Raw genomic sequence first — 12,076 nt, 5'->3', positions numbered from 1 at the left:
CTGCCGTCCGCCGGGGATCCCTCTATCAATGCGGACCAGCCGGCTGCCGGCGGAAAGGTATGCAGACATTTGGACGACCGGCTGTCGGCACTCAACATAGTTGCCGGCTGTCGTTGGGTCGCCGATCAACGGTAACCCTTGGCAAGCGGCGGCAGAGCAACCCGACGGCGGACAGTCGTACGAGTTGGCTACCGGCAGCCGGCCCAAGGTGGATGGTAAGACAGAGAGAAAGCATGGATGGGAGGGGAAGCAAAGGCTTAGCCTTGCAGACCTCCATCCGGAATGAGGGTTCATATGGAAGGGGGAATTATATTTGGGCTTCCATCCAACCATAGCCCATCCATATCAGCAGTAGTGCCATGGAAGGCAGTCCAAGGGAGGACTGAAGAACACTCTAAAGATAGGGGAGGATCCCTGCCGGCAGCCGGCTTAGCCGGCGGCAGACAGAGAACCCGAGCCAATCCCGCAATCTACCCTTAGGGTCGATTGTAGAATGATGGCCAGGATGTGTGAAGGCTAGGCCAACACTAAAGGACAGCAGGGGAGGGGCAAGGGTCCTGCAGGTGAGGTAGTACCTAGTAGGCACTACCTAACCTAAAAGATTCTGATCCATAGTAAAGACAACCTTAGGGGCCAGGGAATTCAATTCCCTAGGTTGGGTTAGTCTGATTGAGTGAGAGGGCGGCACCCAGGTCGCTGTCTCAATGGAGGAACAGAATCTAGTGTCGGAGACCCTAAGCAAGGAAAGAATTCAATTCTTCGCCTTAGGATCTGTCGGCACAGGACTATCTGCTAGGCCATGGAGAGGAGGCATTATTATATAACGCCTGCAGGGTATGGCCTAGGGAGGTCTAGCCTCCTGCATTGGCAGCCTAACCTGACTTGGGAAATCAATTCGCCAAGACAGGCAGTTGCTGATCACAGACAAATTACTCTGATGTCCCCTCCTAAACTCAAAACCGGCTCAGTGGTTCAGAGAAAGGAACGTTATCACCCCAGTATAGTTTTGCCAGAGTACAATTCAGGGCAAAGCCGACTAGGGTTAGCCTAGGCTAGTCAGAGGGAAGAGGAATTGCTCTCAAGTCTCCCAAGGAGATTGGTATCGACTTAAAAGGCATAGGAGGTGTCAATCTCCACTTCAAAGACGATACAATGGCAATTGGGGACATGTATGAAAGTATACTAAAGCCCCTAGGCTGGTAGCCTAGACGCTGTGAGAATTGGTCACCGAAACTCTCTCGTATACTATCTTGGAAGGGGAAAATTTATGTAGTAATATCTTTATTGTATAAAATATTGCCTGAGCTTCAATAAAACTTTACCAGGAAGGTTATATCATGCATGAGGTGTGTAGGTGCCTAGGCTAGGAAGCCTAGCAATCGTGGGGCTCGGTAATAAAATTGCCAAATCCACATAAATAAGGGCATAACATAAGAATTCCTAGCTAAAATGCTGACTAGGTAAAAGTTATTAAAGCGAAATATGCCGGGAAAGTGGTTCTGGCTAACTAAATGTACATGCAAGGAACGACCGCGTCCAAGACACCATCCGGCTGGGCAACAGCTCTTGTTACGTTAATTACGAACTTATTTCGAGGAAAAAACTGGCAAGAGCTAACATTTATACAATTCAAAGATAGTACTTAACTTTCCAGAGGCAGATAAGGCTGGGGAAGACATCATCGCAACAAAATAATCCAAAACAGCGAGAGATGCACGGGATAAACACCGGGTAGGAATGCTTCGAGAGAAAGAATGACTAGATGGCGTCACGCGGCAGCGTGCTGGCACCCAATTACAGTACGAGTAGGAGTGTTGCCTTAATAACGGCTCTCCTACAATTCTTGCCACTTTCCCCTCTCGAAGCGTAAATGCTATTAGGGGTGTAGATAGCTATGTGGCGTGTCAAGAATACATCCTCTGATCTTATGCGATATCCCTATAAGATAATACAAGGGATACTCGCGCCAGGAGTTAGAATTCTGGATACCTTTAGTAAAATTCTCTGGGATATATCACTGTAGTTAAATATAACCTAGGAAGCTACTAAGAAGGAACTTCCATCAGGACGACATGGCTACCTCACCCAAAAATAGATTTTTCGCTTTGCTCAAAATCCGTTTTTTGGTATCCGAGGCTGCAATGGTAATATGTATAGGCCTAATATAAGCAAAGCAAAAATTTTGTATAGTTTAGGATATCTGCACAACAAAACTTGGTTGTAATACAAAGTGTAAATTTGTGCTTATTACATATCTGTGCAAATTTAAAAAAAAAAATTTCTGGTATATTTTTCTTTGACTTGAATGAATTTGCTACTCAATTCCGTTGGATATCATTAAAGGAATATGCTTTTTTTTATTGCAACATAGATTTACCCAAGCAACAAAAAATAAAGGTTTATATATCCTGTCTCAGACCATGTATACTTCCGAACATGAATTACCATCCGTATTCTAGCCTAATCTGACTAAATATGTACATTCCAAAAACATTGAGTCAAAACTACAAAACAATAACAGAAAATATATATGTATATAAGCAACAAAGAATAAATCAACTTGCAGAAGAAATATATATGATCAACAGGGCAAAATTTGTGCATTTTGGAGGGTACAATGATTCCAAATAAAATTCAAAGTAACAAAAATTTTAAACTCAGCCTATTTCATGTACTAAATGCTTAAGTGTCAAGGCCAATATGAGTAGTAGAGTCATTTTTTTCAATGGGTGAAGTATTACGTAACAAAACGGCTGATTGCCAGGGGATCATAGTCCTCCTGTTGAGGCCAATACAAGTAGTTAAGTCATTTTTCAACGGATGAAGTCATACGTAACGAAACAGCTGATTGACATAGGATCATAGCCCTTCTGGTGTGTTTTATTGAGCAATGTTGACAGCCATATGCCTTGCGTATTTCTACTTTTTTCAATAATATTTACCAATATTATAACCTCTCACAAGATTCTATTCTCAAAACTGGTGCTTCTGCATGAATTATTATGTAATGAATCGGCTGATTGCCATGGGCATGGCTTTCTGCGTGTTTCATTGACCAATGGTCCCATATGCCTTGCATATCTCAGTAACTTATGTTGCATAAGCACCAGCGTAAATATTAGCTGGTACAGCATAGTTGATACATATTTTCTGTATACATCTATAACACCTATATTTACCCATATTAAACCTATTATATACGATTAATATAACTGGTGCTTCTGCAAGAATTAAGAAAAGCGTAAACGTGGTAGCGCTAGGGAGGGCGGAGTCTCACGACGTCACCACTACAAAACATGCTCTGATTGGTTCTAATATCCGAGAGGGTCTATTTCCATCCAGACTTCAGGAATATGCTGGCGGTACCAGTATGTGTTAAGAGCTCCATGATTGTATACATAGGGAAAATGCAATTTTTTTCCAAATTTGTCATTTATTACTGCACTACATACAAACCCTTACGATATTTACAGTGGAATCTCGCCGTTGGGTGGGTGTAAGTCCAAAAAACTAACTGGCTAGTGCCTGACATGGGGGGCTACTCTATGCTTCGAATGAGCTGTTTGGAGGCACCATGTCACCTCGTCGACTCTGAGAGCTAACGGCCTGGGCAATTGTGCGGAGGGGTAAGAACTCTCACATCTATAATCTTTGCTGTTTTTTCTTCTTTATTCCAGATCACAATATCAGATTTAATAGCAGCTCCTTTTATAATGATTCTTGAGAAAACCTTCAGACCAAAAAGCCTTACCACAGTCCTTGCACTTGATTGTTTCCCTTCCATGTGAGTTCTTCTAAAATATTTATCAAGTCTCTGTTTTAAATTATATGTTTCGCCACATTCGTGACATTGGAATAGATCTCTCATGTGATTTCTTATGTTTAGTAAGATATCTTTTCGAAATAAATATTTTGCTACAGACATTGCACTTGTATGGCTTCTCTCCTGTATGAATTCTTAAATGTACAGTGAAATTATGTTTGAAAGTAAATGTTTTGCTACAGACATCACACTTATAGGGGTTCTCTCCCGTGTCGATTCTTAAATGGTAATTGAGATGTGCTTTACTAGTAAATGCTTTGCTACAAACATTACATTTGTATAGCTTCTCTCTTGTGTGAATTTTTATAATTGCAGTGAGACTTGGTTTTGTAATAAATGTTTTGCTACAGACATTGCATTTGTATGGCCTCTCTCCCGTGTGAATTCTTAAATGTGCAGTGAGATTAGGTTTGAAAGTGAATGTTTTGCTACAGACATCGCACTTGTAGGGCTTCTCTCCCGTGTGAATTCTTAAATGTTCAGTGAGATTATGTTTGAAAGTAAATGTTTTGCTACAGACATCGCACTTGTAGGGCTTCTCTCCCGTGTGAATTCTTAAATGGTAAGTGAGATGTGCTTTACTAGTAAATGCTTTGCTACAAACATTACATTTGTATAGCTTCTCTCCTGTGTGAATTTTTATATGTGCAGTGAGACTTCGGTTTGTAATAAATGTTTTGCTACAGACATTACATTTGTATGGCCTCTCTCTCAAGTGAATTCTTGAATGTTAATGAGATAACATTTTGAAGTAAATGTTTTGCTACAGACATCGCAATTGTATGAGTTCTGTCCCGTGTGAATTCCTAAATGTTGAATGAGATTATTTTTTGCATTAAATGTTTTGCTACAGACATTACATTTGTATGGCTTCTCTCCCGTGTGAATTCTTAAATGCACTGTAAGATTAAATTTATCAGAAAACGTTTTCCCACATTCAGTGCATGTCCATCGGTTTCTAGCTAGAGCATTGGAGTTAACATTACTAGAGATCCTTTTTTCTATCTGCTCATTTATTTGATTCACCTCTTGATTCAAAACATCTTTCTGTAATAATTCTCTTCCGCTGATTACACATGAAAGTCTTCCCTTTTCTTTTCCTTTATCCTCTTTCACAGCTCTCCCTAAGTAAGTGTCCACACTTTCCTCATCATCGACATCCTTTTTACAACTTAATGAACCATTTTCACTCAATGATGCATCGTACTCGAAGGAATCTTTCAAGTAGCTTTCGCTAGAATCAAATATTTCTGGCTCTACTTTGACTTCCATTTTTGGATCCTAGAAAAGAGCGCCATAATTAAAGAGAGCAACACTGCCAGACGTATCATTATTTTCTGGATCGACTGCAGGTGAAAATAGATCTTCAATTTCACTTTTCATTGAAAATTCAAAAGGTGGTTCAGAATTCATCATCCTCTCCCTATCACAAGATGAAACACCCCTTAATATTATTTTCAATAGACTTCAAAGAGGAAATTAAGACTAAACTTCCTATTCTCAGACATCATACGGTACAACAAAAACTTCCAACATGACCCTTTCTTTTCCCGTCTTACGTCTCTTGCATATACCTTCAGTAGCTTACAAGCTTTAGCAGCACGAGGTGGATGATTCCTTCCTTTAAGATGAAAAGTCTGAAATAGAAAACTATAATCAGTTGAAGAAGAGCAAAACTCAATAAAAATAATGGAGTTTTCTAAAAAATAAAATAAATTCATAAAGTACTGTAATTTGCATTTTTCCTAAACATAGAAACCGCAGACATTGATATGTGTTCTATCTGTTCTTGTTACACATTTCAGGCATCTAAAAATCTCAATTCGTCTATAAATTCTATAATCCACAGCATCTCCTGTGACATTATTGATTTTATTCTTTAAATAGTTTTCCCCTTGCTCTTCAAAAAGACAGACATTTCATCCAATGTCTTATTTCCTTTACTGTACTTCCTCTCCAGTAACCATCAAAATTGTCTTGCTAATACTGCTATGCACCTCTGAGCCTTCCTCCAGAATAATGAACAGCACGATGCTTTATAGTAATCTTGGACAGACAGGAACATTTACCACAAACTCTTTCATATCTCTCCCTCAACCTTTGCTTTGGTTCTACTGTTATGACAAATCAACATTACTAACATAAGTTTTTTCTTTCTGGTTGCCTTTGTGTTGTCCAGTGCCTTCTTAAGACCTACAGATACCCTCCATCCCTGTGAAGATGGACCAGGAATTCTGCAATTTTAGACTGTGAGGGTCTAAAAGAAGAATGACCTTTCATCTGGCACCAGCGTAAAAAAAAAAAAAAAAAACACAAAAACTGCCCATTTGACTTGATAAACTCGACATGTAGAGCATCACATGGCTTAGGCTAACTAGATGAAAAGCCTTCTTACCTTGAGAACCTCCTGACAGGCTCCAAGCATAAAGATCAAGCATGTGTAGCCCCTGATGAAAACGATGAAAGTGGGGTTGTTTAAGTAGATCTGGTCTCTCTAGCAATCTGACAGGAGTGTTCACTAGGACCTCAAAAAGGTCTGGGAACCAGTCCTTCCGAGGCCAGAAGGGAGCGATGAGGGCCAAGGAAAGAAGACTGGCTTCCCTTGCCTTGATAAAATGCCCAGATCAGAAAGAGGGAGGAGGTGTACACCTGAAGACTTCCTCATCTTGTAAGTGGGCATCTGTCCTCATGTACTGGGGATACTTGAACGAAGGGAAGACGACTTAGTAACAAAAGTTCATTGCTATGACATGGAATAAGAATTGAAAAACAATACAAGACTGAAAAATTATTTGAAAAAAAAAGCCTTCCACTAATTGGCCACCCCTATATCAATACAAAACACAAGTACCTGGTTTTTTTCCTAGGCCACCCACACACCCAAAAAAAGAAAAAAAAATATAAAAGTCCTATTTCAAAATACAGTCCCATTAGGTTTATGATGCAAATTTCTTAGCAATTAACACCAAGAAAAAGCCTTTTCGGTCTAGGTCAAAGTATTCAAACAAAGTACCCAGCTTGTGACGTGAGAAAGGTCCAAGCTTGGTGCCATCTGCTGGCCTGGAGGGGGAAACTGCAGTCTGCTGGCCTGGAGGGGGACACTGCCATCTGCTGCCATGGAGGGGGACACTGCCATCTGCTGCCCTGGAGGGGGACACTGCCGTCTGCTGCACTGGAGGGGGACACTGTCGTCTGCTGGCCTGGAGGGGGACACTGCCGTCTGCTGCCCTGGAGGGGGACACTGCCGTCTACTGTCCCGAAGAGTACCTTTGAGTGTGCCTCTGCCCCTTCTTGTAGAGTGCCACTACCTGTGCAGGAACTGTTGAGAGCCACTACCACTAGCTAGACTGATGTTTAGCACTGTCCTTTGCCGGCCTGGAGAGTGGAACTAAATGCTGCTGAGGAGAGAGGGGAACTGCCTCGGCTGTAGCTACTGGAGCCATTTCTAGCCTACTGGCTTTGGCCGGGTTACCCAAGAACTGCTCCCCTAGTCCACTGTCTGCAGTCTCTAGCGGACTAAAGGGGTTAGTTGCCAGAACAGGCGAGGAAGCAAAGGGTCCACCTCAAGCAGGAGACTCCCAGAAGCCTGGTAAAGGTGGGAGTAATGGTGAGAACCCTGGTACATTTCTTTGAGAAATCCTCAGTTCTTACCAGAATTTCCAAGGTCCATAACCAAACATCAAGCCACAAAGTAGCCTGTATGGGAAGAAGAGGAGTTGGACGAGGCACGTCTAAGATCTCAGAATAGCTCCTCTGCTGCAGACAGGAGGTGGGAGAAGCTTGGTGGTAGAGCCAGAACATTGAGAGGAGGAGAGCTCCGAGAGCTGTAGGATGATCGTAGCCCTGGCACCCTTCACGCCCTGAGTCCAAGGCAAGGATGCACTGGTCTCTGAGGGCTTCCAGGTGCAAAAGACACCGTTTCTTTGCTCTCTCAGTTGATAAACCCATTGAGAATCCTGATGAGAGTCAGAACCTGACAGAATGCATGGTCCGACTCTTTCTGCTCTCCTTCCGACGTTGGACTTGGACTTGCAGCAAAGTCTCCTTTTTCCACCCCAGAGAGCTCTTCTCCAGGTCGGTCGCGCACATCCCTCGAGTGACAGGCTGCATCTGTAGACTTGGAGGTTCTTGAAGAGGACTTAGGAAGAGTCTTGGAGTCCTTCGGTTCCTTTCGTGGAAGGAGGAAGGGCTCCATCATCGAAAGCTGCATTGTCATGTCCCTCCTGACTTCCATCAGGGGTGAACTCTCTGTGCGAGGGGAAACTTCCTCTGAAGGTGGAAGAGAGGAAGCCCCTCCCTGGCATTACCCCCTCGGTAAAGGTGAGGTAGGACAGTGTCCGGTGGAAGATGCACGAGCAGACCTTGATAGCCTAATAGGAGTCAGCTTTACCCTAGGGGAAGTAACAACATCTGAGACCTTCTTCCTCTTCAGGGGAGAAGAAGCTGTGGTTCCTTACAGTAGGTCTGCTATAGCTGTAAAATGCTCTGAAGAGCTGGCAGACAGAGCAGGCTTGAAGGCTTGCACCACTGCTCTGACCATAGCTCTGACTGACTGACGCACTGTCAGACAGATCCCCTGAAGGCCCTGAAGGGAAAGGGACCGACAGTTCCCTGAGAGGAGTCTCTGCTGTTGATGGATCCACCTTTGAGAAAGGCAGCTTCGGGATCCTGAACCCTTCTGTGGAGACCCCTCCTCCTTTCCTCGGGGGTCGCGCTGTAATGCGTTTTCAAGGAGAGGAATAATGCGATGGTGAGCCATCTACTCGACGTTTCTCAAAACCTAGGAGCCTGTAGAACCTGCTCATGGCCATGGCGCAAGTGGGACAGTGAGCGCTAGCGGGCCGGAGAGCACACAGGAGAACAATAGCTTGCAGTAAGACGCTGAGCAGGATGATGCTGGTGCGCAGTTTCCGGTAAATTCGCAGGAAAGCTCTGGCGCAGGTGAGCACTGGCAAGCTGGAGAGTGCCAGCGAGCCAAAGGGTGCTGGTGAGCTGAAGAGAGTTTTGACACAGGAGAGCGCTGTTGCAAAGTCGACCACTGGCGCTTGGGAGTGGGGTGACGTACAAGAGAGCGCTTTTGTGCAGGAGAGCGTTGGCGAGCCTGATACTGTGGCTGCGCATGAGAGCACTGATATCTCAGGGAGCGCTGTTGCGCAGTGGACCACTGGAGCTTGGAAGTGGGGTGACGTACAAGAGAGCGCTGTTGGTTTGGAGAGCGCTTTAGTGCAGGAGGGCGTTGGTGAGCCTGATACCGAGGCTGCGCATGAAAGCACTGATGTCTCAGGGAGCGCTGTTGCGCAGGTGACCACTGGCGCTTGGAAGTGGGGTGACGTACAAGAGAGCGCTGTTGGTTTGGAGAGCGCTTTCGTGCAGGAGAGCGTTGGTGAGCCTGATACCGAGGCTGCGCATGAAAGCACTGATGTCTCAGGGAGCGCTAACGAGCTTGAGCTGGAGAGTGGAGTTGCACTGGTGAGTGCTGGCGAGCTGGCAAACACTACTCTTTGGAAGGAAAGGACTGTGCTGGAGAGCGTTGGCAATCGGGAGATCGCTGGAGCATTGGAGGGGGCTGAGGATGAGAAGGAGAAGGCTAGCGGTCAAGGGAACGTCAATGTTCTGGAGAGCGCTGACTCAGTGGAGAGAAAGACGTTCTGGAAAGACTTTTGTGTGCAGGCTGGCGCTGACGTGCTGTTGGAAGGCACAGGTGCACTGCAAGAAGCTGGCAAGCTGGAGAGAAAGGGCGCTCCACTGAACACTTAGGTAGAACATCCGAGGATGTACAGGAGATGGGAACAGTAACGACAGGTCAGGATGTCGACTGGAATGTCGAATTGGAACAGGGATGTGCCCTTTGGAAGGGCGAACATCCACCAATGGCGATCGCGAACGATACGCAGAAGAGTCCAGGGCTGAAGTCTGAGGACTAGCCGCAGCGTCGTCAGGAGAAGGACCAGGAAAGGGCGAAAGTCGAGGGCCAGAAGACCACTGAAGCGGCACCTCCTCTGTGAGCGACGGCTGTGAAGACGAGGCCGAAGAGCCTTTTCAATGATGGTGAAGGGCAACCTTTAAGTCAAAGCAGAGGGAGAGCTCTGCGACGTGGGATCAGCAAGCTGACCTTGAGCAGCAGTCCTCCTAAGAGGAGTCTCTATGAGAGAACTCACCCGACGGGAGAACCACTCATATGAGAGACAGACGATGGACTTAGTTTCCCCCTCGAAGGATGGACAGAACAGGGGAACCGTAGTTGTCAGCAACAGCAGGAGAGTCTAGAGGGTCAGGGGCATCGACAGCGGCCAGAGAAGACGACTCTGACACCACAACATTGACAAGAATTAGAGGTTCCAACTCAGAAGTCAACGACAGCTGCACACTCGCATTGCGGACCCGGGAGCCGCAAGGACGACCACACCTGTAACACAGAACCCATAGACAAGGACTTACCCGGGGGGGAGAGGTGGGGCCACTTTGCTAGGGGAAGGAACACCATCTCTCAAGGACGAGGGTTGGCAAAAATTAAAGTCTACATTACTGCTCGACGGTCTCTCAGAAGAACCCGAACGAGTAGGAGCTTCGGAGGAAGGTCGGAAGACAGAAGAAGAGATCTTTTGTTATTTTCCCTTCATACAAAGGAACCTTCGAAAGAAAAATATCCCGCTTTGATTTCTTCTTTCGCCCTCGCCAAAATCTTTCCCACAGGGAAGCAGACCACTCCCGACGCTCATTGCACTTATTACCACAATCATACCGTTGACCTCTGCAGGTGGGAGAATGGCTGACATGAAGGTCCAGCAGGGTTGGCCTTCAAGTCCAGGGCAAGTATGCATGGTTGCACAAGACAACACAAACACACACTATTAAAGAGAAAGCATAAACAAAAAGCACTAATGGCAGTTCAAAATATAACTAGGTGAGGATGAAAAACAGCAACAACCGTTTACCATCCAAGCCAGAAGCAAAGTAAATTAAATCACCAGTGTGTGAGAGGGAGCGGTAGCAAGCTAAACCCCTACGCCCGCTAACTAGCGGAATGGCAAGTTAAACCTCACTAAATCTTAATGGCTCGTCATTTCAGCTTCACTGAAAGTAATACCCCTATTGAATAGCGTAGGTTCGTATTCCAGTTACGGCACATACAAAGAATAATTCAAAGCTATCACTCAATGGCAAATCAAAAAGGCAATGGAGCAGGAGAGCAGCAATGTCCATTCTCCATCAAGCCAAAAGCAAAGCAGATGCTGAGCCCAGTGTGTGAGTGAACAGGGTAGCCGGCTACCCACAACCCTCCCGCTAACTGGCGGTTTAGGTAATTATCCCTCACTGAAAGTCTTATGGCTCATCTTCCAGCCTCGCCGAAAGTAATATCCCTATAAACAGCGAAGGTATAGAGTGGCAGAACAAATATTTCTTTAAAAGTTACGCAAGAAAAAAAATTGCTTTTAATTCTTCAATCTTCTACTTTTCATATTCAAACACTAACAACTAACTTGGCACAAAATTAGACCCAAATGATTGTACTTAGTACAGTTAACATTAAGGTGAGCTATGAGTCCAAACAATTGGATTTCCAAAAAACAAACCATGACAGCCTCTGGACATGATTACTGCTCTGTACCACAAATACAATCAATATACTGTAAACTTAATTAATAACATCAGATATTCAATTTTGTAAACTCACTTTAATACTGAAACCTGTAGAATTTATTCTTAAATAAATTGAGTTATGGATTTTACCCAGAAGACCCAGCCCTGGGACTTGGAATATTACTCAGCAAAATATCTTTAAATCTTAACTTCATTCTTGTGAAACCTGAATACAGTACTGTACTAAGAATGCTGTAAAATCATTTGATGAGAAACTCTCTCTCCAGAAAGACCAATGCAGACTGAAATGTCTGAGAAGAGCATTTGAGGAAATGAAAGAGAAACCAAATATTTAGATATTTTAATCAAGATTCTCCTCTCAAGGACAATCCAATGGAAAATTATAAAACCTAAACTAATCACTAAGACCATAAAAGAGATAACATCAACAAAATCACAAAAATTTAAAAAATCATACTTTTCTACCTTATTACTAAACTTATATTCAAACCCCCAAAATGAAGCTATCTCCATACCATAGTACTTTGTAAATATTTGCACGGCTTCATATTCCAATACAAGTAGACTAGATTTTGATTCTTCCTTCCTGCTAACATTCAAAACTTCACTACAGTACAGGAAGCAGGTACAATCATCCAGTATTACTCTCAA

The 12,076-nt window shown here is 44.2% G+C and overlaps 1 protein-coding gene across 1 annotated transcript; it reads right to left on the bottom strand.

Annotated features, from left to right (window-relative positions):
* Window positions 1-3,824: 3,824 nt before the first annotated feature.
* Window positions 3,825-5,460, bottom strand: LOC137637594 (zinc finger protein 660-like; the record flags this gene model as incomplete). The annotated part of the gene is made up of 3 exons (XM_068369744.1): window positions 3,825-4,450; window positions 4,588-5,104; window positions 5,383-5,460. Coding segments are annotated over 3 exons (1,221 nt in total), but the record flags the coding sequence as incomplete, so codon positions are not given.
* Between the last annotated feature and the right edge of the window lie 6,616 nt (window positions 5,461-12,076).

Source organism: Palaemon carinicauda, unplaced genomic scaffold, assembly GCF_036898095.1.
Source record: "Palaemon carinicauda isolate YSFRI2023 unplaced genomic scaffold, ASM3689809v2 scaffold88, whole genome shotgun sequence".
In the NCBI taxonomy this organism is placed as follows: Eukaryota; Metazoa; Arthropoda; class Malacostraca; order Decapoda; family Palaemonidae; genus Palaemon; species Palaemon carinicauda.
The sequence above is the reverse complement of the archived record's forward strand: the minus strand, read 5'-3'. Positions and strand labels throughout refer to the sequence as shown.